The 27,247-nt window shown below is 40.7% G+C and overlaps 1 protein-coding gene across 1 annotated transcript; it reads left to right on the top strand.

Annotated features, from left to right (window-relative positions):
* The first annotated feature begins 870 nt into the window (after positions 1–870).
* LOC147612129 (F-box/kelch-repeat protein At2g44130-like) lies at positions 871–2,379 on the top strand. Its single transcript, XM_086784266.1, has one exon. It carries the CDS (start codon positions 1,019–1,021, stop codon positions 2,183–2,185), a length of 1,167 nt encoding a protein of 388 aa, XP_086640392.1. The 5' UTR covers positions 871–1,018; the 3' UTR covers positions 2,186–2,379.
* The last annotated feature ends 24,868 nt before the right edge of the window (positions 2,380–27,247 follow it).

Raw genomic sequence — 27,247 nt, forward strand, 5'->3', positions numbered from 1 at the left:
TACTCACCTTTGAACTAGTGTCCACATCAAACATGTGAAACTATATAATCGACGAGGTGGGGGAGATGGCCTTGTGGTAAGGGCTCTTGCCCAACACCGCGACAACCCTGCCCCCTTCTCTCGTATGTCTAATGGCATGTGGTCTGTCAACTCCGTCTCTAAAATAACCCTCGTAGTTTTAAAAAAAAAGAAAGAAGAAGACTATATAGTGGGCATATAATCTTTCCAATAGGGGCCTACAATGAGTGAAAAAAGAAATTCAATTAAGTAGTTGATGGCTGGTGCAAAGGGACGGACAGAAACAAGCTTGTTGCTCTCGGCCAGGACAGATGGCAAGAGGTGGTGAAGAGCTCGGTCGCGGAGAAATTAGTTCAGTTCAGTAAAAAACCCTACAAAATTTGCAAGTTAATGGTTTCTTGAGGAAAATGTACCCTGGATCACTGGGGCTGTTCCCGCGCATGCGACGAATGACCGTTTCGAGCCACGTGTCCACACAAGATAATGGCCACCACTGGCGTTAGTGGCCTGTGGGGGAACAACCCCTCTAAGGGAGTGCTGAACAGTGAAGCTGCGCGTTTGCACGTGGGGCCGGATGAAAAAGAAAAACCACACGATCGATTGGGGCCACACGTGGAGAGGCGTAGCCCTGTATACAGGCTGTAGCGTTTCGGCTAAAAAAGCAAAAAAGGGTAGATTTGGCCTAGCCGTGGACCCCGTTATCGGGGGCCAAGTGGCAAGGATGTGGACATACGATACCTTTTTGGAGATCAAGGCCGCCCTCCAAAATCCAATCTCGGGAGGAAAATATTATTGCAAGGAAACCATAATAAAAAATAATATACATATCACTAGATTCACGAGGTGATATGATACGAGCACGTACTAGGCTCTGTACGCTTCGTCTCTCCCTAATCAGTAGCCTCAGCCTGCATCGGCTCTGTACGCTTCGTCTCTTCCTAATCAGTAGCCTCAGCCTGCCTCGGTAGCTTAGTTGCGTGTGGCAATTTGATGCTTAGCTATGGATTCCTCCCTTGTAATCCCAGGGCTTCCAAACCACATCGCCTTGCTCTGCCTCCTCAAGGTTCCTCGCATCTACCATGCTTGCCTCGCTGCTGTTTGCACCGCCTGGCGCAAGTTGGTCCGCTGCCCCCGCTTCTACCAGGAACGCCGCCGTCTCGGCATTTCTGACGCCTGGTTGGTCCTCTTGTCCGCTGAAATGCTCGCCTCTCCCTCCCTCCTCTACTCCGCCTACGACCTCTCCACCAAGCAGCTCCTCTTCAAAGTCAAGTTCCCGCCCAGTGTCGCCTCTAATCATGGCCGATATTCAAGTTTGAACTCGCTCGAACACTACCGCATCGCCGCCATGAACGAGTCTTTCGCAGTGCTTGGCTTCACAAGAGACGGTCGCTGGCCGCGCCCGTCCAAGTGTCACTTCATTATTTACAACACCGTCAATGACCAGTGGCAGATCGGCGCTCCGATCTGTGTCTGCCGCCAGATGTTCGCTTGCGGGGTCATCAACGGACGCCTCTACGTCGCCGGAGGCTTCAATGACGAGGGCATGATCGAGCGCTCCACGGAGGTGTACGATTTTCGGACCGATGAGTGGCGAAAGGCGGCCAGCTTGCCAATGGAAGTGGAACGTATCCAGGCGGACGTCGTGTTTCAAGGGAAACTGTATTTGCGATGCTCGGGCGGGGGCGGACGGGGGGGCGCCGCCCAGGCGGACGAGTCCAAGTCTGTGTTCTGGGTGTATGACCCGGAGCCTAATGATTGGAAGCAAGAGCTGCGACTGAGCTCGGCTGGCAGTAGCGCGCGGCTAGCGGGTGGGCAGCTGTTGGCGACGGACGACTTCATGTATGCAATGGGCGCCCAAAACGAGCTGCTTTCGCGCTTCGACACGAGCTCCGGCGAGTGGACGTCCGTGGGGCGCTGCTACAGAGAACGGACATCGGCAGATCGGGCATGGGGTGCACCCAGCAGCTCGAAGTGGCCGCCCGCCTTGACCTTTGGTGCAAACTCTCACAATTCTCAGTGGGCGTATGGCCATAGCAACGACATCTTCCTTCTCAATGAAGCAGATCAGTCGCTCTGCAAACTCGGGGGCGATGCACTCACAAAGTGCCATCGGCTCTTTTCTGGAAAGCCAAGCTGGTATCACGCCGGCGCCGTGGTTCAAGCGTAGATCGGCGTCCGCCAAAGCGACGGAAGGAGCTGAGCTCCGACAGCTTCTGTCGTAAGAAAATGAACGTTTGTTCAATCTACGATGCGATTCGGGGCTATAAATCAGATTGTATATGTACCCGTCACAAAAGATTTTGTGCCACGTGTCCTGTAGCAAGTGACATCTTTTTATTCGCGTGTTAAAAAAATACTTTTCATCCCTCTTCACTTTCAAATAAAATTTTTTTTTTTTGAGAGAGAGAAGGGTAATAACGTGCAACACTAGGGCATATACGACCGGTATTAAAAAAAAATTGAGAGAGAAATTTTTTAAACAACTTTCAAATAATTTTTTTAACATGTTCTCCTAAAAACAAAACAAAACTACAAAGTGAGGGATTATCACATTATAATTATTAAGAGGGATAATGTTTTCCACCATGTTTTTATTTGATTATATTAATATGAAAAATCTTGGCAAGTTTGTATAAATGTACTAGATATGACAAATGTAAAAATATAGTATTTAATAAGTAGCAAACTAGCTTTGCATTAATATAAAAGCCTCTAAACTTTAAAATTGTACCGTTTTCAAGCTATGCTTAATTTATTCAAGCCTCTAAACTTTAAAATTGTACCGTTTTCAAGCTATGCTTAATTTATTCAAGCCTCTAAACTTTAAAATTGTACCGTTTTCAAGCTATGCTTAATTTATTCAAATAGAAAAATTCATGGAGGTCTCAATTGATAAATAACATGAAAATGCTAAGGCAATACAATCTTTGCACTAAGGTATCTTTGGTTTAATAAAATAGTATATTTAAGTAGAAATTTCATTTCAATAAAATGGTAAGGCTATACAATAACATGAAAATCCATTTCAATAATATATTTAATAAAATAATATACTTAAGGAGAAAATTCATTTCAATAAAATAGTAAGGCTATACAATAACATGAAAGTGGTAAGGTTGTCTAAGATCACTTTGGTTTACTAAAAGAACATTTTAAGTACAAAATTCATGACACATGCTTGTGGAATTGACAATTCTCACCAAGGAAAAGATCTTATTGGAAGTAGAAGAGATTAACCCTCCAAAATTCATTTCAAGCCCGGTTTGCAAAGCTTGCTTAATGTGAATCTCTCATGTGAGTGGATTCGTAAGGTGGAGATTATTCACCCTCCGGCCAAGGTCTTTTAGAAGAACCTTTCTTTATCTTGTTTCTATTGTTGGGATTTGGAGCACATGGCTAAAGATTTTACGTTGGCTTAATGTGAATCTCTCAAGTGAGCGAATCGATAAGGTGGAGAACACTCTCACCCAGATGCTCACCAAGGTTTTTTAGAAGTACCGTTCTCCTCTTGTTTCTATTATTGGGATTTGGAGCACATGGCTAAAGATTTTTGGCACAGAGAAGACCACACCCAAGCCAAGATTCAAAAGAAGGTTTCCCAAGAGGAATGAGTGGAACCTATGGCACCAATCGATGTGGTTACGGGCTCTACCCCAAGACTGGGGTCGCTTGACAATCATTGGGTAGGACCAAGTCACCTGAAAGGGCTATTATATTATATTCCAATAGCTACACTTTGTGAAAGCTCCTAAGAATAGTTCATATAGAGACTCTCAATATGAAGATAATCTCTTGCAATAGCCAACAAACTTGGGGGGTGAAAATGGACTTGAGAATGCAGAACATATGGATTTTCGGACGTAATACTTCATTCATAGTTTGAATTCTTCCTTTCCCTTGTGGTACATGAGAGACCATTTGCCGATCTTCCTCGTTGCTCCACAATCGTGGCATGGTAGGATCTGTTTGAGATAGATAATATTTGGATCTATTCGTGGCATAGTAGGATCTATTAGAGATAGATATTTGGAGATGTAGACAAGAGACTCTTGCGACAACAGCCAACCCTCTGCCATGCTTTCTTACGACCTTGCTCTTTGTCTCACAAAGACCTTAAGGGTTTTCATGAACCTTTCAAGGAAGAACATCCATTGGCTATAAACAACACCACAAAGTTCCACTTCATCCACCAAGTACACCATAACAGAAAGTTCTCCTCAATTTTATACAATGTCTCTATTACACATTGAGATGATTCATCTTAATCATCGATGCAGGATTTATCTCCTTAGAAAATATCTATCTATAATGGAATTATACATTAGAGAAATAAGCAAAAACATCCAAATAACATTGATCCAATTACAACAATGTCATGTAAAAGAAATCTAGAGTAGTGAATATTCATACCTCATCACTCCTCCTATCTTGTAGATGGACTTCCCCACTTACTCCTCTCCATAACCACTAATATAAATTGGAAGAATAAACTATACATAGAGTAAATGGATTAGGGTAATTATAAACTATACATCAGAGATCTCTTGAAAACATAAAGACATAATGAATAGAGGCATAAATACATGCAACATCTCTTGTGCCAATTGTGTTTTGTGTTTTGAGATCATACAATTGTGGTCCTAATTTCTTCTTGTTTTTTTAAGAGACACCCTTTAATGAATGCAGCACTCCCATAGGTGTATAAACAGATGCAACTTGAGGCTTCACACTTGCTTGCTCCTTCCTTGTTAGTATCCATGGTATGACTACCTTCTCATTGTCATCCTTAAATGGCCATGATCTCCGATAGGCAGCCAATCTTCTTCAAGTTTTACTACCTTTGTATCTCAAATGTTGGAAATATTCTTGAAGATGTGCATTGCATCAAGGAGATGATTGATTTTTAACTCGCACCAATATGGGCAGTGGAAGAAGATTGAGTACCTTGTTGTAAGATTCCTCCCTCCAGCTTTTGAGGTGTACAGGTGTAAGAACCTCTCCTTCTGATCTTGTAATTATTACCCTCTTTGAATTAAAAGAAAGATTCTGTTTTACCCTGTTTTGACCTAGAGAGAGGTAATCCAAAATTGAGATATTTTTGGATATAAAAATCCTCCTAGTGTCTAAAATGGGTTCCCCTGAAACATAAATTCAAAAAGAACTTTCCAATGTGCACTTGGAATTAATTGAAATTATGTATAAAGGACCTTAGCCTAAGGGTCTAGATTTTCAAAAAAATTTGGATTATGGTCCAATTAAGGTTCCTATGGGCCAATAGGATGAATCCAAGTGTGGGGAGGAGATAAATCCAATTTAGAAAAGAAAAACCCCCAAAAATGAGTAAATGCTCACATAAGATGAAGAGTTGACTAAGGACAAGGTTTATTAGTAAAAAACTATGAATATTACTAAAAAAATGAGATATTTTGGGTATAATGATTCAATTTTGACACCTTGGTAAGGAGAAGGGAGCTCTTCCAGGAGGTGCCTATTTCACTTGTGTGGTGGAGTTTTAAACTAAAAATATTGTGATATTTTTATCTCTCCTCTCTCCTAGATCAAACCAAATCAAAAGGGAACCAAACTAGGTCCAAATCTTGTCTCCAAATTCAGCCAAACTGAACCTAGAAAATTCTAGAAACTAGTTGGACTTGGTTAGAGGCCTCCCTCACCTATAAATAGATCCTTGGCCCTTTGTAAAAAAATATGAGAACTATACCATGCCAATATTATACTGAAATAATGATATTTTTTATTATCCTCTAAAAATCCTCTACAAATTGAAGAGATTGGAGCTTCTCTCTCTCTTCAATCTTCTTTGGTGACTCCAACAACATACCAAACCAATTGATTGGTTGGGAGCCTCTACTGTGATCAAAGAATCAAGTAATTTAGAAGGTAAAGTGTGGAGTATTGTCTTCTTTTTCTTAAATCTCCAAATGTTTCTCTTCTCAACCCCTCTCAAGCTTGAGAAGCATTAATTTGAATGGCTTTTGAATACTATTGAAGTTCTTTAATGTATTGTAATGAAGAAATACATAAAATTTTATTTATGCTTAATTTATAATGGTTTTTAAGCATTTATCTCTCCTATGACCTATTCTCAATTCAAATGAAGCTTCTCATGAAGCATTTCTCTAATCTAAAAGTAATTTCTATGCTTGTCTAATTGGAAGCCAAAATAATGGCTTTTAATACTTTTATGCTATTTAATTTATGGTAAAATTAAGAATCAATCCATAATTAGATAATGATCCAATTAGTGGTTATTCTAGTCATATGAATAATCTAAACTTTATTCTTTCAAATTTATTGAGAATTATCAATAATAGCACAGCGGAGCTATGGTAAATTTTTTAAAAAATAAACACATAAATCATTTTCATTCATAATATGAAAAGAGAACTTCCTACCATATTCTAGGATTAATCATCCTAGATTAATTGAATGATTCTCATTATAATCATGGAAAATTTGATTTTCATATTTATGCATAAATAGTAATTAGCAAAAGAGAAATTTCTAGTAATTCATTTTTAAATGTTAAAAGAGGAATTCCTATGACATTTGGAATTCCATCATGGAGATGGAAAAAGAGAAATTCCTAGCATATTGGAATTATTGGATAATTCATTTAAATTCAAAGATGAATTTTAGCTAAATTTATTTTATCAATGAGAAATATTTAAATGTTAAAAGAGGAATTCCTATCCTAGCATATTGAAATAATGGATATTTTATTTTAGATGATTTATTTTATGAGAAATAATTGACAGAAAAAGAGGAATTCCCATGACATTGGAATGCAAATAATCAAATGCAAAAAGAGGAATTCCCATGGTATTTGAGATCCAAGAAATTAAATGGGAAGAAGAGGAAATTTTAGTATAATTCAATTTATGATTATTTACCAAAAGTGAAAATATGGATAGAATTGATTTCTACAAATCCCATGAATTCTTTTATTCAAAAGAGGAATATTGAATATAATTCAATTGAGGGAATATGGAAATAGTCATCGAGAAAAAGAACCTTTGATTAGGCCAAACAATTGGTAGAAATTTAGAAAAAGTCCCATTATCGGTATCAAACTAGAAAAAGCTATTAAATGGGAATAGCATGTGAATGGATGTGATAAGATGTGTATGGGATGTGATAGGATGTGATAAGATGTGATGTAATGAAATGGATGTGGATGTGAATAATAAGATGAGAGAATATGTGAAAGGGTGAGATGGAAAGTACATGGATGTGGAAGTGGATGTGTATGTGGAAGAATGGATGTGAATGTATAGATGTGGATGTGTATGTGGAAGAATGGATGTGGATGTATGGATGTGGATGTGTATGTCGAAGAATGAATGTGAATGTGTATGTGGAAGAATGAATGTGGATGTGTATGTGGAAGAATGGATGTGGATGTGTATGTGGATGTGTATATGGAAGAATGGATGTGGATGTATATGTGGAAGAATGAATGTGGATGTAAATGTGGAAGAATGGATGTGGATGTGTGGATGTGAATGTGTGGATGTGGATGTGTATGTGGAAGAATGAATGTGGATGTGTATGTGGAAGAATGGATGTGGATGTGAATGTGGAAGAATGAATGTGGATGTGGATGTGGAAGAATGGATGTGGATGTGGATGTGTATGTGGAAGAATGGATGTGGATGTGTATGTGGATGTATGGATGTGGATGTGTATGTGGAGGAATGGATGTGGATGTGTATGTGGAAGAATGGATGTGGGTGTGTATGTGGAAGAATGAATGTGGATGTGTATGTGGAAGAATGGATGTGGATGTGGATGTATGGATGTGGATGTGTATGTGGATGTGTATGTGAGAATGGATATGGATGTGTGGAAGTGGATGTGTATGTGGAATAATGGATGTGAAAGAATGGATGTGGATGTATGGATGTGGATGTGTATGTGGAAGAATGGATGTGGTTGTGTATGTGGAAGGATGGATGTGGATGCGTATGTGGAAGAATGACTATGGATGTGTAGGTGGAAGAATGGATATGGATGTGTATGTGAAAGAATGGATGTGGATGTGTGTGTGTGAAAGGATGTGATGTGAATCGAGATGTGATGTGATGTGAATCGGGATGTGAATGAATGAGATGTGATGTCATGCGAATCGGATGTAAATGTATGATATGGGATGTAAATGGATGAGATGTGAATCGGGATAAGAATGAATGAGATGTGATGTGATGTAAATTGAGACAGATGTGAAATGAATGAGGTGTGATGGGATGTGAAAATTGGTTGATTGGGAGTGGATGAGATGTGATGAGAATAAATGAGGAACGATGTGATGAGATGGAAAAATGATAAAACTGGTTGATTGGGAGTGGATGAGATGTGATGAGAATAAATGAGGAAAGATGTGATGAGATGGAAAAATGATGTGATTCCAAGGATGAGAATGGGTGAGAATGGGTGAGAATGATGTGATTGGATGAGAATGGGTGAGAATGATGTGATTGGATGAGATTGGGTGAGAATGGGTATACATATGAATTGGATATGGTTTAAGTAATGTGGACGGATGTGAAACAATGTGAAAGACGAGAGTTCATTATAGGAAGTGTATTTATGACCTGTTTTTAAATGACTGTCTTATGTCAAAAATGCTGGGGAAGCATTTTGACCATCTTGTGGATGAGGTCGTGGGAGACATAACTGATAAAGTTGCAACAGCTGACGGAGAGTCAACGGAGGATGTCTCACATAGCAAGGTCGGCCGAGGTCTTGACTAGCCTCGGCTCGATTTAAATGGTGAGCTTCCGGGACGGTGGATGAGGGACCAAGGAAGCGGCCTATGAGTGAAGCGCTAGGTGACCTCTTGCGAAGGATCCTAGAGGGTGCTGACCATACGGTGCTCAGGCTCTGGGTCGTCGAAGATACCCACACGTGCGTCGGGAAAGATATTGGAACAAGGAGTAAGAGTTGTTTTCTGAAATCGGGCATGGGTCTGGTTGATTGACCTTGCTGGTCCTCAATGGATGAGTCCATGGCCTTTTTATATGGATCTGTTGGTTGATCTTGCATGCTCTCCAAAAAGCTCAATTTTTTTGATATTTACCCACCCAACATAGTCAACGACAATGGAGCCGAATTCTCTACCCTCAAGGATGCAGGTTAAGCCAGATAGGTATAACAAGGTGGATATGCACAAAGTATACATATTACATAGGGGTGAGACAGATGATTAGTTGGATATGCACAAAGTATATAGATTGCATAGGGGTAAGAAAGATGATTGGGCAAGCATGATCCACAAGGACCTCACTCACTACCTCAACAAAAATGGAAATCAAATGGTAAACCTACCTCACTCACTACCTCAACAAAAATGGAAATCAAATGGTAAACCTACCTCCTCACACAAGTGCTAAGCCATGCTATTGAGATTCCCTCATTAGAAGGTCACCCCCAAGAACCCAAAACACTCCCCCTAGACAAAGAGGAATTGAGAAAGCGATTGGTAAAACATTCAACGGTCATAGCGGAGACAAAGGAGTTGATGGTGCATCTTGGATTGGGCTCCCCAAAACAGGAAAAGAACAAGAGAGTAGACCACCCCCTGACTCCTTTCAGTTTTCTCGCCCCACCACCATCAACCTTAACTCATGCAGAGGAGCAAGAAACTACCACAGAGGTGAAGTTTGTAGTACTCCACCACCACCACCTTCTCCATATCCACAAGAACCTGCTACCACCTTGGATGTCCCTGAAGAGGCCAGTCTCCCTGATGTGCCAATCCAAAAGCCTAAGGAAGTATATGGCCAACAAGAAAGCCTTCCTTTGCCCCATAACAACAAGCCTAAATGGTACCTCCTTGGGATTTTGTTGACTTGTTCGAGTTACAAGACCTCATTGCTCGCATCAAAACCCGATCCTCAGCTGAAATATCTTCATCCAAAAAACATGCATGAACAGAGAGTATTCTAATAAGTTCTGGCAAGGAGGTGGAGACGACATCAATGCAGCAAAAGAGGGAAGAAGAGCAGAAAGAAGAGGATTCTTTTAAGCCGCTTCTCATCCAATTACAAGACATGGACATAATAGCTAGAAACGTGACTCTCCATGAGCTAGAGAAAGGACTTTTGTAGTACCTGCATCCCAAGTACAACACAATGGAAGAATACTTAAAGCAAGGTGAAAGGGAGGATTATGAAATGGAGGCTTATGTTTCAGATCTTAGCATCCTCTTAGCTCAAATGATGGAACAAAACTTCCACATGCAAGCCTCCACCAATTGCATGCTTAATGCACAAGTAATGACAAAGAGAGGCGGGTCACTAAGGAGGCTGAGCAAAAGAAAAAAGAGTTATTAGATGCAAACCATTCCCTCACCACACAAGTCCAAATGCTCCTCGAGCAGTTGGAGTCCTAGAAGCAAGAAGTGCTAGATGAAACATCACATAATACAAAGCTACATATCCAAGTGGATAGCCTTGCCGAATAACACAAGCTCAAGGTCACTAAGTTGTAGGCAAAGGTATACACTCAAGTGTTGGATGTACAGGAAAAGCTCACAAATGGGAAGAATAATCACCATGCCATGGAAAAAATATTAGAAGAGAAAGAGAAGAAATTAAAGGCTACAGAGACATGCTTAAAAGCACACATTTTCAGCCTTGGAAGAACATCTAGTGCAAGCTAAAGAATATATGAAATCAATAAGAAGTACAAAATCTAGGCCAAGGACCTCAAAGAATCATTGCAGGGCTTGTAGGTAGAAAAGGTGGAAATGTTCTCACACTTGAGCAGACAAATTCTAGATGCGCATATAGCAAGTCATCTCACACTTGAACATACAAATTTTGTATGCATACAGTAACATCAGGACTACATGCTAAAGTGGTTATGCTCTTAAAGGAAAAGGATTCCCTTGAAGCCCACCCAAAAAAGGAAGCTGGATTAGCCAAGGCCTTGGCCAACCACAAAGCTCAAGTCACTACTATTATCCAACAACAATTCCATCAGCGTAGGAAACTCACAATGGGAAAGGATGATGATACTTACAATGGAAAGGGTAGCCCTCTGGCTGACCTTTCAGTGGTTCCTCGGGCCCCTACTTAGACCTTCACCCTGTTTTTATTCACTCTTTCTATCAATGTAACATTAATCTCAATTAGAAACTAACACAACAGGATCTGCTTTAATATAACAAAATACTACACGTTATGCTGACCCCAGAGTCATCATGGGATGTCAAACTAAATAAGAGTCAATAAATTTATATATACCACTAGCTTCTTCTACTCAATTGTGCTTAGCTTAATCCATTCCACTAGCTTTAATGAGGGTGAAGAACTACTTGAAATAATGAAACCCGCTAACATTAATTCATTTATTGCTCCCTTCCCCAAAATACAACAAAGCCTTGACTTGATGCTTCAACATGGGTGGGTAGATGCCTTGGTGGATACTCACCAGCACCTTATCCTCCATAATAGTAAAATGTATCATCCTAAAACATTTTGATGTCATTTGTGCACATCTATGTATCTTATTAATACCATTAGTATATGAATTTGAATAAGTGCACATAGCATACCCCTCATTCCCTAACCTCATTCCCTAAGGAAGACCTATCCTCACTTCACGATTTCTTTATAACTAAAAAACCACCGCCAACTTCCGATGACGGGGATAGGGATAGAAAAGAGTTGAACACTGAGAATCCTCACTTTGGATCACCTTCCAAGTTTTTTGAAGCAAAAAGCAATCATGTTTTCAGTAAAATCTACTAATCTCACCCACTTGGTAAAGGAATTCGACATTGAACTCTTCTAATGAAATGTCACACTCTTAATCATGCACTTAAACATATGGTTTGATCAAAAATCAAAATTTTCAAACGTAAAATTTCCTTCGTAAAAAATATACTACATATGGCATGTCCCAAACTTGGAAAGGTAGATAGTACGATCATAAAATGTTAATAACTTCCTTGTTTTAACTCCAGTTCCATCCCACTTTGCACACAAGGAAGTCATGCAATGGAGATCTTAACTTGATTTATTGAGTAATTTTTGCATGTAATTTCTATTTTAAATTAATTATTATATATTTTAAAAGTATACAAAAATAGTATTTTTTTTGTACAACACATCTTTATATAAAAAATTATGTATTTCTACTTGATTTAATGATCCAAGGATAGAAAATTATGTGGATACTATGACCATATGGTGAAAGTTCATTCTTAAGGGTTAAATTTTCTGAGATCTCCATTGGAAATTTACTTCAAAGTCTTAGAGTAGCTAAATGTACATAGTAAATTAATTATAGAAATTCATTTTTATGTAATGCAATAATTTTATGTGAGTAAGTAGTGCTAATCATGATGAATCTATAGAAAATGATTTGGTTTAATTTGAGTAAGGAAAGGTCTATTTTCATCCATTTTATGTGAAAATAGCTCTACTTGAGTAGTTTCTTCCCTTCCAAGCCTAAACCCAAGTCTAACTAGGCTTGGTAAAGCAAGTTAGGTAATGTACCAAACTTAGGTGGAGACCCCTAAGGTGTCCATGCATGTGGCCACGTATCTAACATGTCACCTACACATGGCATGCATTCCACCTCAACGTGCCATCTCAATGTGCACCTCATCACTATGCTAACTCATTATTAATGACATGTCATGCCATCTCACTATGCCAACTCATTATTAATGACATGGCATGCCACGTCGTTAGATGCCATGTCTCATGCATTAACACATCATCAAGGAGGGAAAGTTGCAACCTCACTTAAATTACCACATCATTAGTTTATGTCATCAAAACATCCACCATGGATATATCATATCATTCTGAGTTGGTGCCATTTTACACACACGTGTATGCCACATCATCATTTTGCTATGCCATGTCATCAACTCCAGTTTCCATGTCATCATCACCTCCCATGCATGGTTGCATCCATTCATAGTTTCATATACATGTAATATATATATATATATATATACATACATATATATATATACATACATACATATATATATATACATACATATATATATATATATACATACATATATATATATATATATATATATATAATTTCTAGATAATCCATGCATATATATGTGAAATACTCTTATGATATTTAATTTTTTTAATAAAAATATAAATCAATTAAAAAAATATATTTTTACATCTATATGGTTTCTTAAAAAAAGATATTTATTTAAAATACATAGACTTTTAAGGCACGTTTTTAATTTTGAAAAATTTTAATTTAAAAAATAATATATATAAATTAAATAATAAATTATTTTATTAAAATACATTTTATTTATTTTTTAAAATTATTACTTTAAATAGTTTTTTAATATATTATATCAAAATCCTCTCCATTTTAAAAATCTAGCCAAAGATATCATACAGATTTAATTAAAAAGATATATCTATTAATCCATAATCATCTAATTGAATAATGAAAATGTTATCTTATGAATATCCAATATGGTCCCAATATAATACAAGATAAGAGAGTGTTGTTTCCTACAAATGCACACACTTCTATTCTCATTTCATTCAATCATAGCTTGGTGTCTAGTCTTCATAGCATTTTGTAGAGAATGGGCTCATAAAGTCGTAAAATTAATAAATCTCATAGGAGTATGCCAACGGGTAGCCGCTAATGTTGGTGCCCACTACCCTCACCTCCTCCACATAAGCCTCCTCCACCACTCCCTACTATGGTCCCCTTGGTTTGGTTGAAGCATGTGAGCTTCCTCCTCTTCCTCCTCCTCCTCCTCCTCCACCTCCTAGTGAGAGTGTGTATGCAAGAGCCACAATAGGTAAGCCAGCCATACGTCGTTGTGTGTCCAAGATCATTCGTAATTTTTTTCAAGATCTCACTCCCTTGTCACAATCTGTTATTCTCACATCCCGTATAGACCATCCTCACCTAGCCAAGTGTAGGGCTATTACTTAGTGCCACATACTCTTAGAGGCGGTTCTTTAAGGAGGCAAAGTTTAGATGCAAATGATGCTAGGGTATTGTGGGCTTCTAGCGGTCATGCTCCTAGGTGTAATTGTTTAATTAATGATAGCACCAAGGAACTTCTAGAGAAAAATTAGGAGGAGAATCGTAGAGCTTCGCCAATGTTCCAAAAAGCATTACAAAAAAGAGTCTCAAAGGGTGTGTTCATCGAACATGGAGCTTGATTTCTTGAGGTCACTGAAGCTGAGTTATATACTCATTTTGTGGAGGCATGCCCTTACATCAAGATTGGCCAAAGATCTTTTGAGCGATACAAGCCATGGTTTCTATGCTACTCTTGAAAATTGGTCCTTTCCAACATACTACAACTAAGTGTGGTCCGATGGTGCCCAAACTTTGCAAAAGTGTATATGTTCACCCCACCCTCACTCATTCAATTTTGGTCACCATTAGACCACATTTGGTTGCAATGTGCAATGGAAAGGCCAAATTTTCCTGTGGCCTTAGAGAACCCCCTGAAAATTGGGTCTTTCCAATGCACATTGCGGTCCAATGGTGACCAAACTTTGCAAGAGTGTTGTGTTGATGACATCATCACTCTTGAAAATTTTGGTCACCATCAGACCACATTTGGTTGTAATGTACATTGGAAAGGCCCAATTTTCAATTTGGTGCGACCTTAGAGAGCGCCTTCTAATGCACGTTATAATGAACTATGGTCTTGGATGGTGAATAAACTTTGTAAGAGTGTATATGTGGACCCCACCCTCATTCTCATAAAGTTTGGTCACCATCGGATCACATTTGGTTGCAATGTGCATTGGAAAGGCCCAATTTTCAATGTGTTATGGCCTTATAGAACCCCCTGAAAATTGGGCCTTTCCAATGCACACTGCACCCAATCGTAGTCCAATGGGGACCGAATTTTCTAAGAGTGTATATATGGACCCACCCTCACTCTTGCGTTGGTGACAATAGGACTATCCAATGTGTATTGGAAAGACCCAATTTTCAATGCGTTGTGGCCTTAGAGAGCCCCCTAAAAATTGGGCCTTTCTAACGCACATTGCAACCAAATGTGTTCTGATGGTGACCAAATTTACAATGGTGAGGGTGGATTCCACATATATACTCTTGCAAAGTTTGGTCACCCACCATCAGACAACATTTGGTTGTAATGTACATTAAAAAGGCCCATCTTTCAATGTATTTTGGCCTTATAGAGCCCCTTGAAAATTGGGCCTTTCCAATGTACATTGCACCCACACATGTAACCAAAACTTGTAAGAGTATATATATGAATCCCATCCTCACTCTTGTAAAGTTTTATCACCATCAAACCACATTTGTTTGCAATGTGCGTTAAAAAGGCCCAATTTTCAATGTGTTCTTGCCTTAGAAAGCCCCTTGAAAATTGGGCCTTTCTAATGCACATTGCTACCAAATGTGGTCCGATGGTGACCAAAATTTAGAAGAGTTATATATATACCCCACAATCACTCTTGTAAATTTTGGTCACCATTGGACCACATTTGGTTGCAATGTGCATTGGAAAGGCCCAATTTTCAATGTGTTGTGGCCTTAGGGAGCCCCCTCAAAATTGGATCTTTCCAATGTACATTGCAAACAAATGTGGTCCAATGGTAACCAAACTTTATAAGAGTATAGACCCCACTCTAACTCTTGCAAAGTTTCATCACCATCAGACCACATTTGGTTACAATGTGCTTTGGAAAGGCCCAATTTTCAATGTGTTGTGGCCTTAGAGAGCCCCCTAGAAATTGGGCCTTCGGTACGCACATTGCACACATGTGGTTTGATGGTGACCAAACTTTGGAAGAATGTATCTGTGGACCCCCCCTCTTAAAAATTTTTGTCACCATCGGACCACATTTTTGTACAAAAGTGCATTGGAAAGACCCAATTTTCAATGTGTTGTGGCTTTAGAGAGTCCCCTAAAAATTGAGTCTTTGGTACGCACATTGCACACAAATGTGATCAAATGGTGATGAAACTTTTCACTCAAGAGTGTATATGTGGATCCCACCCTCACTCTTGTAGAGTTTGGTCACCATCAAACCATATTTTTGTGTAATGTGCATTGGAAAAGCCCAATTTTCAGTATGTTGTGACCTTAGAATCCCCCCCTGAAAATTGGGTCGTCTTTGGCATGCACATTACACAAAAATGTGGTCCAATAGTGACCAAACTTTTCAAGAGGATTAATGTGGACCCCGCCCTCACTCTTTCAAAGTTTGGTTACCATCATACCACATTTGGTTGCAATGTGCATTGGAAAGGCCCAATTTTCAATATGTTGTGGCCTTAGAGAGCCCTCTGAAAATTGGGCCTTTCCAATGCACATACCAAATGTGGTCCAAACTTTGCAAGTGTGTATCGTCCCTCTTGAAAATTTTTGTCACCAATCAAAACACATTTGAATGTAATGTGTGAGCTAAAGGCCCAATTTGGAGAGGGCTCTCTAAGGCCATGACACATTGAAAACCGGGCAAATGGCACAAAAATTAGAACTAAATATGCTGCTCCGATGCTAACCAAACTTTACAAGTATATATGTGGAGGTCACCCTCACTCTTGAAAAGTTTGGTCACCATCAGAGTATATTTAGTTATAAAATGGGGGCTAAACATCCAATTTCGAGGGAACTCTTGCAAAGGTCATGACACATTGAAAAGCAGACAAATGAAATGCACATTACCATCAAATATGCTATGATGGTGGACCAAACTTTAGAAGTGTATACATGGACCCAACCCTCACTCTTGCAAAGTTTGGTCACCATTGGAGTACTCTTGGATGAAGGCCCAATTTTGAGAGGGGTCAATAAGGCCACAACATATCGAAAATCGGGCAAATGGCAGCACAACGTAATCCAATGAACTCCGATGATGTAAGTGTGTATATATAGACTTCACCCTCACTCTTACAAAGTTTGGTCACCATCAAAGTAGTACATTTGGTGACAATGTGTGCGCCGTGGGCCAAATGTGCTCCAATGGTGACCAAACTTTACAACTATGTATATGTTGACCCACTCTCACTCTCAGAAAGTTTGGTCACCATTAGAGCACATTTGGTTATAATGTGTGAACCAAAGGCCCAATTTCAAGGCGTCTCTCTAAGGCCATGACACATTGACGGTGTCAGGTAAAAATTTGAGAAGTGTTTTGGGCTTGTGTACATATGGGATGCATGGTATGCGAATAAACTTTGCCCTGAATGCCTTGGCAAATATACAGAGTGGGTGGTTTTATGTTTTTTTTACGAGCTCTTGGTGATGCCTTCATGTGAAAGTATTACGGGAACCCCCAATGTGATGATGGTTGGTCAATCTAGGCTGATTTTGGATGCAGAGATGGCGCTCCATTTTTAGCAAGCATGTGATGATGATCGGCAAAGCATGGCACCGACTGCAATGGTCGGGTTTTGATAATTATGATGCTGCTGATTACGAGCTGTGGGCAGATATTGCATTGTTTTGGAAGTCGTGGATGCCGTATGTCCAGGTGAAGCATAAGGAGCTGCCAGCCCTCTTAGTATTGTGTTCAGCTTGAAAAAGACCACGTGGAGGCTAGCTTTGTTGCCAACGCATTTGCCAGCGTGAAAAGAATATGCTAGAAGGTTGGCGAAGCGTGGAGAGCAAACAGGGAAGTGTGGAGTTGCCGCCTTGTGTGAAGGAAAGGGGACCTCTCTTGGGAGCATGCAGAGCTATAGAGAGGAGAGCTGCAGCGACTGCTGGTCGCAACACACAGAGAAGCTGGGCGACGTGGAGGGCTAGCGCTGGCTGCAAGCGAAGCCAGAGGGGCAGCAAAGAGGAGAAGCGGTCTAGCGAGCGCGACTGGAGGCTGCTAGCGATGAGGAGAGAGAAGCCGCTCTGCGGAGACAGACGGCTGGCGACTCTGTGAAGAGATGGGCTGATGGCGTGGGTGAAGCCGTGGTGGCTGGCGGCGACGACTGGGCTTGTATGAAGTGTGGCTGGGCTGGATGCAAGAGAAGGAGGGTGCTGCATTGAGAAGTTGGTGTTGGTGTTGAAGAGATCGTGCAGAGGCTAAGGAGCAGGGAAAGCTGCAGAGGCTTTGTAATTGGCAAAGCTGCTGGTCGTGACACAGAGAGAGAGAGCTGCTGAAGTCGAGGGTTGCTGGGGCGCCCTTTGAAGAGAGAAGTGGCCGGTTTTTGTGTGGGTGGCGACTGCAGGCAGAGAGTGGATGCTGACCACAGAGAGAGCCTTGGGTGTTGTTTGTTGGCTGCTGCAGTAGAGATGCTGATGTGTGGGCTGGAGACAGGTGGGGCTCGCCTACAACACTTGGCAGGCAGCTGGAGAAAGAGTCGACGGGATGCAGAGGAAGTTGAGGGTTGCTAGTGGGCGCCCTGTGAAGAGTGAGACAAGAAGTGGCAGGCAGTGAAGCCGTGAAGGAGGGACAGCAGTTTCGCCGAGAGTGCGGAGCAGAGACCGGGAGAGAGGCTTGGTTGTCAGACGCAAGGGTGAATTCCCTTGGCAGTAAATCCAAGCCAGAGTCTTGGTTTTTGGTGTAATTGCTGAGTTTGTTTAAAGTGTGGTGAAGATGGGACTGGATTTCCCAAAGTTTATGATGTGGATGGTGCTGTGTATGTTTTTGCTGAATGATCATTGTCTATCGTGGTTTTGAGCTATCTTTCTGGTGTGGGTGGGTGGTGAACAGTGAGAAGTGTTCCAGCCGGTGGCTGGTGGTGGCCCTGTTCGTGTTAGTATTTTCAAAGTTTGGGAGGTGAAGGGCTATAGAGGCATGGTCTTTTTTCTTGTTTTCACCTCACATGCTTTCTGGTGCCCCCACTGAGGAGAGTTCAGGTATATTTCTCTTGCCTACGAGGGTGTATGCCCCAGAGTAAGAGATTGAAGGAAGGTGTTTCTAGTGTTTTTCTTTGGTTTGAAGGTGAAGCTTGGGGATCAAAATGATGTCGTATCCGGAGTTTCTTGGTGGTCCTAATGAAGATGTAGCAGATTTTCTTGAAAGGATGGAGGTTGCATGCATAAGAAATCACATCAATGAGCCGGTACAGGTATTGCGGTTGCTGAATATCTGCTTGAAGGGGGATGCAAGGATTTGGTACAGAGCTTATGAGGAGTCATTGAAGGATGCAAGGATGCTGAGCCACGCATCCCAATGACTGAGGATGGATTGAAGACTGCACTTTTGAACAGGTTTAAGAAGATTGAGGATCCAGATAGAGTTTGGCATGAAGTGCAGGGGTTGATACAGGGTGAATTGGAGCCAATTGATGATTATGTGAAGAAATTCTCTTTGCTATGGGAGACTTTGTGCAAGGCTTTGGGAGAGGATCAACTACCTCCGGACATGATGAAGAAGGATCGTTTTATTGCAGGATTGAAAGGAGGCATTCGCTGGAAGGTTGAATTAAAGAAGCCCAGGTCTTATGAGGATGCGGTGGAGATAGCCAAATCAAAGGATTGGAAATTGCAACGGCGGATGAACAAGCTGGGGATGGTTCCAATGGCAGTAAGGCCTGAAATGAGAAGGGTAGAAGTGGTACCGATGAGAGCTATGCTGGAAAGAGTGCAACCGACAGAAGTTCAGGTGAATAATGTCACACCATAGGGGACAAAGGTGGCACACCCACAGCTGTTACAGCTTCTGATGAAGGGCTTAAACAAGACATGAGGCAAATGGTGGATTGTATGAAGAATTTGAGTTTGAAGATGATGGAGAACACAGGTGGTGGACGTGGCCGAGGCAGAGGTTATAATCAGGAAGGAGTTGAAGGTCAGACAGCAGGCTATGGAAGTGGCCGTGGTTTTGGCAAGGGTAGACGGTTTATTCCTACATGTTGGAATTGTGGTGAACTTGGACATCTAAGTACAGATTGTGATAAGCCTCAGCGAATGGGGGGTAATATGTATCCCTTACCCTCTCAGATTCCCAATAGGGCAAACTGATTATGGAATTGAAATTAGAGGTGAAGCAGGGACCAGTGGGTTGACAAATGAGGAGAAGGGTAAAACTAAGGTGATAGATGTAGTCACCCTTGAGAAGACAAAGGAGACAGAAGGTGATGTGATGCCTTTGGGGAAACGGACGCCACAGGAAAGGGAAAGCAGGGATGCTGCAAGGCCTAGCAAGAAGAAAGGTAAAGTGAAGGAAGGAGGGGATGTAAAGGTCAAGCAGAAGCGGAAGTCTCGTAGGAAATTTCAAGTGACTGATTTTCCACTAGGGGTTGGGCAAGTTACAATTTGCAAAGTGTTGATGATACGACCAGTAGCACCACTACTAGTGAGGGAACAGAAGACACTTCATCCAGTGAGGAGGATGCAGACATGGATGCCCTGGTTATTGATGAGAAAGTGCTTGGTGATGAGGTTGCCCAACAAGAAGAGGCCATACAGGAAGAATGCGAGGAAGTACAAGTGAATCATGAGCAAAGGTATGCATGTGATATGAAAGAGTATGCTTTTGAGTCTTTGGATAATGAACCTTTGTGGGATGAGTGGGATATAGAGAGTCTGCAGGATGATGAACTTGAGTTGGAGTTGGATGACCAGATGTGCATTAATGTTAAGAAAGCTACAAGCAGAATTGATGCTATGAAGGAAGAGCAACACCAGAAGACTATGAATAATGTTGATGCTATGGATGAGATTATGGAGGCTGTGATAGATGAATTTCTTATTGTCCTTGATAAAGATGAGCATACAGGAACTGAGGTGGATGCTTTCGGAATGGTGCCTTTTGAAGTGAAGTTTGTTTTGCCTGTAGTGGTTGGCTTTGACGGTGATGCTTCTTATGTTAATGGACAAGAGAGTGCTTTGGGGCAACAGGTTATGGAGTCTTGTTCTTTGGGATGTGAACAACAGGTCTTTTTTGATGAAGCTTTCATCAGTTATTATCCTCAACAGGAGTTATTTCATTGGTTCTCCAATATTAGTGTTGACCATATCAGTGATTTTGTAATTGAGATGAGGCAGGATGGTATGTATGTCAAGAGCTTTGTTTCCAGAAGTTCTTATGTTATGTTGTGGGATGTGGGATGGCAAACTATGCCTTTGGAAGATGACAGTGTTTCTCTGATCATATGGAATAGAGATGTTTTGGTTACCTTGTATGATGCTCAAAGGATTGACGGAGGGAAATGTGGTCATATGCTTTTTGCTACTGATCATGAATGATTCAGCAGGCTAGGGGTTGGGCAAAGTATGTCAGGTAAAAATCTGAGAAGTGTTTTGGGCTTGTGTACATATGGGATGCATGGTATGCGAATAAACTTTGCCCTGAATGCCCTGGCAAATGTACAGAGGGTGGTTTTATGTTTTTTTTTACGAGCTCTTGGTGATGCCTTCATGTGAAAGTATTACGGGAACCCCCAATGTGATGATGGTTGGTCAATCTGGGCTGATTCTGGATGCAGAGATGGCACTCCATTTTTAGCAAGCATGTGATGATGATCGGCAAAGCATGGCACCGACTGCAATGGTCGGGTTTTGATAATTATGATGCTGCTGATTACGAGCTGTGGTGGGCAGATATTGCATTGTTTTGGAAGTCGTGGACGCCGTATGTCCAGGTGAAGCATAAGGAGCCGCCAGCCCTCTTAGTATTGTGGCCAGCTTGAAAAAGACCACGTGGAGGCTAGCTTTGTTGCCAACGCATTTGCCAGCATGAAAAGAATATGCTAGAAGGTTGGCGAAGCGTGGAGAGCAAACGGGGAAGTGTGGAGTTGCCGCCTTGTGTGAAGGAAAGGGGACCTCTCTTAGGAGCGTGCAGAGCTATAGAGAGGAGAGCTGCAGCGGCTGGTCGCAACACACAGAGAAGCTAGGCGACATGGAGGGCTAGCGCTGGCTGCTGCCTGCAGGCAAAGCCAGAGGGGTAGCAAAGAGGAGAAGCGGTCTAGCGACTGGAGGCTGCTAGTGACGAGGAGAGAGAAGCCGCTGCGGAGACAGACGACTGGCGACTGTGTGAAGAGACGGGCTGACAGCGTGGGTGAAGCCGTGGTGGCTGGCGGCGAGACTGGGCTTGTATGAAGTGTGGCTGGGCTGGATGCAAGAGAAGGAGGGTGCTGCATTGAGAAGTTGGTGTTGGTGTTGAAGAGATCGTGCAGAGGCTAAGGAGCAGGGAAAGCTGCAGAGGCTTTGTAATTGGCAAAGCTGCTGGTCGTGACACAGAGAGAGAGAGCTGCTGAAGTCGAGGGTTGCTGGTGGGGCGCCCTTTGAAGAGAGAAGTGGCCAATTTTTGTGTGGGTGGCGACTAGCAGAGAGTGGATGCTAACCAGAGAGAGAGCCTTGGGTGTTGTGTGTTGGCTGCAGCAGTAGAGATGCTGATGTGTGGGCTGGAGACAGGTGGGGCTCGCCTACAACACTTGGTAGGCAGCAGCAGCTGGACAAAGAGTCGACGGGATGCAGAGGAAGTTGAGGGTTGCTGGTGGGGCACCCTCTGAAGAGTGAGACAAGAAGTGGCAGGCAGTGAAGTCATGAAGGAGGGACAACAGTTTCACCGGGAGTGTGGAGCAGAGACCGGGAGAGGCTTGGTTGTCAGACGCAAGGGTGAATTCCCTTGGCAGTAAATCCAAGCTAGAGTCTTAGTTTTTGGTGTAATTGAGTTTGTTTAAAGTGTGGTGAAGATGGGACTGGATTTCCCAAAGTTTATGATGTGGATGGTGCTGTGTATGTTATTGCTGAATGATCATTGTCTATCGTGGTTTTGAGCTATCTTTCTGGTGTGGGTGGGTGGTGAACAGTGAGAAGTGTTCCAGCCGGTGGCTGGTGGTGGCCCTGTTCGTGTTAGTATTTTCAAAGTTTGGGAGGTGAAGGGCTATAGACGCATGGTCTTTTTTCTTGTTTTCACCTCACAATGGCATGCACATTGTAACAACTAAATGTGCTCTGATGGTGACCAAAATTTGCAAGTGTGTATATGTGGACCCTACCCTTACTCTTGCAAAGTTTAGTCACCATTGGAGCACAAATGTGCAAGTCAAAGTGCCACCAAACAAATAGAGACCAAAAGAGACAAAACATGATTGAAGAAAAAGATATGTTTGCATATGTTTGTGTGCATGTGTGTGAATGTGAATGTTTGTGTGTATTATGTAGGTGCATATGAGTGTGTTTTTGAATGCATGTGCATTATAGAGGTACATGTTTTTGAATGCATGTGCATTATAGAGATACATGTGAGTTGTTGAGATATTAAGCTCAGCTCTAGTGCTACGAGATGGACATTGATGACTTGCCTAGGTGATAGCTTCCGCATCTACACCATTAACATGGTTGGTGAGATTATGGGTGATATGCAGCCAATGGGATGACAGGCTATGTGACAGTCATTTTGGATTACTAGAGACTGGCATAGTTATAGTGCCAGCTCATTTAGTCGAGTTTACATTATGGACTGACCTTTGTATGTTGTAGTAGTTGAGTACTAACCCATATAGTGTGTACTCTTATATTTATGTTATGTTGGTTGAGTAGAGAAGAAGATGATAGAAGAAAACTCAGCTACCCATCTCTCTCTTGTGTCTTGCTCTCTCTTGTATGTGTGTTTGCTTGGCTAGTGTTTGAAGCTCTCCCTCTCCCCGCATTCTCCCTATGGTATCAAAGCCTGGTTCGTGTGAGAGCTAAGGAGGCAAGCAAGAGGCAAGAACAAGCAAGGAAGGAAGCGGTACTACATGGGTAAGAGCACCATCATCTCTTTCCCCTTCTTGGTTTAGGTACAACACCCCCTTAGTAGCTCTCGAAGCTACACATCTCCGATTAAGGAGCCGTCTTTGCGGGAGCAGAGCTACAGGGCAGGGTATTTTTGACAGTTTTTTGGAAGTTCTAGTAGAGAACTATTTCTGCTCTAAATCTGGTTATTACAGTGCAGCAATGCATTTTGGAAGTGCAGACAGGGTTTGCACATGTATTGTTGATACTGGGGTGTATGTGCATGTCACATTTGGTGACACACAAGCTATGCTGAAGTACCGTTTTGTTGCAGCAGTTATAGGAGATACTACTATATTACAGGTTGCATACAGAAGTTGTCTGTTTGCGGGTTATTTGATTGCTGCAGGAAAACATGTATGATGGAATTAATCAGATTGTTAGTGCGAAGCTGGATAAGAATAACTTCCATGCCTGGAAATTTCGAATGACCAATTTCCTAATGGGTAAAGGATTTTGGGATTATGTAGAAGGAGACAATGAGGAGCCTCCAATGTTATCTGAGGAGAATGCCACTCCTACAAATATAAAGGCATTCAAGGATTGGAATCATGGTGCAAGGAAAGTCATGTACTAGCTTTCAATTAGTTTCATAGACACTATGATAGGACACATATAGGATGCAAACACTCCATCAGTTGCATGGCAGAATCTAGTTCAGATGTTCCATACTAACATAAAGGCAAGGAAGTTGCAGTTAAAGCAAGAGTTGCATACTATGGAAAAGAAAAGCATGTCCATCAATGAATATGCCTTAAAAATCAATGGCATTGTTGAATCCCTTGGGTCTATCAATGTATCAGTGGAGGATGATGATTTGGTGAGTGTCTGTCTAAATGGGCTTGGCAAAGAGTACAAGCCATTCAAGACCTCCATTGTTGTTTAGGGAGAACATTCCCAACTTTCGAGACTTGATATCTATGCTGATCATAGATGAAAAGGCTTTAGGTGAGGATTCTTCTTCACAAAGCAAGAACACATTAGAACATGCCTTCTACTCTATGCAGGTAGAGGCAGAAGTAGAGGTCATGGTCGAGGCCAAGGTGGTGGTTGATAAGGAAATCAAAATTCTTGACAACAACAGTCCAATGATTCACAACAGCAATCATCCAAAGGTGGAAGAGACTAGTCTAGAGGTAGGGGGATCCAAAGAGGCCGAGGTGGTTGGTAAAGAAATCAAAATGCAAATAGCATAGAGTGCTATTACTGTGGCAAACCAGGACACATGGCAAAGGACTACTACAAAAAGTAGAATGAAATTAAAAGTGGGAAGTTGCACCAAGGCAACTATGCATCATCTAGCAAACATGGATGTGATGATAAGAGTGAGCAACTATTTGTGATGCAGCACATGCTCAGTTCCATAATGGGGGATGTATCAAGATCTCAAGATATATGGAATGTGGATTCTGGCACCTCTAACAACATGACTAGTCATGCTGAGTGGTTTAGAGATATGTAAAAAATGGAAAAACCAGGTTATATAGAAACAGGTGATGATACTGTGCATCCCATTTGTAAGATTCCTCCCCAACCCCTCAAGATGTCCAGTTTCTTCCCCCATAATCAATCCCCTTTTCAGAATAATAAAAGATCTTGTTTCTACTTGTTTTGGCCTAGAGAGAGAAAATGTTCTAGAGAGAGAGGCAATTCAGTTTTTAGATATCTTTAGATGAAAAAAGTATCCCTTATTAAAATAAATTCCCCTGAAACAGAAGTTTAAAAAGAAATTCCTAAGGTGCATTAGAAATAAATTATAATGTGCACAAAAGACCTTAGCCTAAGGGCCCCTGTTTTCAGAAAATTTTGGATTAAGGTCCTAACAAAGGTTTGACAGGCCAATAAGATTAATCCAAATGTAGGGAGGAGATAAATTGAAGAATACAAGAAACCCCCCCCCCCCAAAATGAGTAAATGCTCACATAAGATGAAGAGTGGACTAAGGACCACAGAAAAGAATTAAAAAACTGAATTTTGACACCTCAGTGTGGGGATCTCCCCTCATGAAGTAGGCGCCTTTTTCTCATCATTATCCCCAAATTTTTAATCAATAAAATGAGATATTTTCATCTCTCCTCTCTCGTGTTTCAAATCAAGATCCAAAAAGTAAGCTGAACTGACCCAGAAATGGTCAAAAAATTGACCAAACTGATCTGGAAAATTCTAGAATCAGTTTGCTTGGTTAGAGGCTCACTTTTTCCTATAAATAGAACCCTCCCCCTTTTGTAAAAGCTTAATGGTGTTTATGCACTGTTACTCTACTCTCCTGTCCTGAGCCATCTACATTGAATTTTTTAATAATTCAATTGTTTTTGGCCTAATCCACTATTGCTTCAAACAAGAGCAGAACCCTCAATCCCTCAAGCCAAAGGATAGCTTACAAGCTCCATGTAAGCTAATTTTCTTACTTTTTTTTATGAATTTTAATGAAAAATCTATGGTTTTCTTGATTTTTATGTTTTGTAAATGATTGAATTAAATTCAAATGCTATGCCTTTGATAAAAAAGGCCACCCCCTTCTCTTCTTTACATTCTAACCTTTCTTAATCCTAGAAAGGTTAACTAAGTGATTAATTCAAATGCTATGCCTTTGATAAAAAAGGCCACCCCCTTCTCTTCTTTACATTCTAACCTTTCTTAATCCTAGAAAGGTTAACTAAGTGATTAATTAAACTCTTCTTATTGAAAGATAAAAATGAGAAATGGTCAGCCATATAAAGGAGGTTATGGCAAAATTTTCTAAAATTTTGTGAAAAAGAAAGTTTGTTTTTATGTTATTCCAAAAGAGTAATTCCCACCATTTTTGCATCTAAAAGAAATATTCTAATTACTCCATGTATATATTCACCTATGAATATGCATGTATATCACTGATATTAATTATTAAAATTGATTTCTATGCATAGAAAGATGCATAAAGGGAATTTTTTTATTATAAAAGTGTTATTCTTATTAAATTTGATTTCTATGCATAGAAAGATGCATAAAGGAAATTGTTTATTATAAAAGTGTTATTCTTATTAAATTTGACTTCTATGCATAGAAAGATGCATAAAGGAAATTTTTTTATTATAAAAGTGTTATTCTTATTAAATTGATTTCTGTGCATAGAAAGATAAAGGAATTTTTTTATTATTATAAAAGTGTTATTCTTATTAAATTTGATTTCTATGCATAGAAAGATGCATGAAGGAATTTTTTTATTATAAAAGTGTTAATCTTATTAAATTTGATTTCTATGCATAGAAAGATGCATAAAGGAAATTTTTTTATTATAAAAGTGTTATTATTATTAAATAGCAATCGAGAATCCAATGCACGAAGGGGGCAGAGGGGTCTCACAGCTGGTATCAGAGCGCTGTTGTAAACCTACGAAAGAGCAACAAAAATTGCCTAAAATTTTAAAGTAAATCTGGGAAATAATATTTTCACTTGTTAAGATTATGTTTGAAATGAACTTCATAAATTGAAAACTCATAAATTAAACTGGATTTTTAGATGGGTACCCCAAATCTGTCTAGCATTCCTGGACTCTCCCAG

The sequence above is a fragment of the Cibotium barometz genome, chromosome 46 (assembly GCF_041138505.1).
Source record: "Cibotium barometz isolate CiBa-2024 chromosome 46, ASM4113850v1, whole genome shotgun sequence".
NCBI lineage: Eukaryota > Viridiplantae > Streptophyta > Polypodiopsida > Cyatheales > Cibotiaceae > Cibotium > Cibotium barometz.

What these genes read in the sequence shown, in the direction of transcription:
- LOC147612129 (XM_086784266.1), top strand. Translation starts at nt 1,019, where the DNA reads ATGGATTCCTCCCTTGTAATCCCAGGGCTTCCAAACCACATCGCCTTG.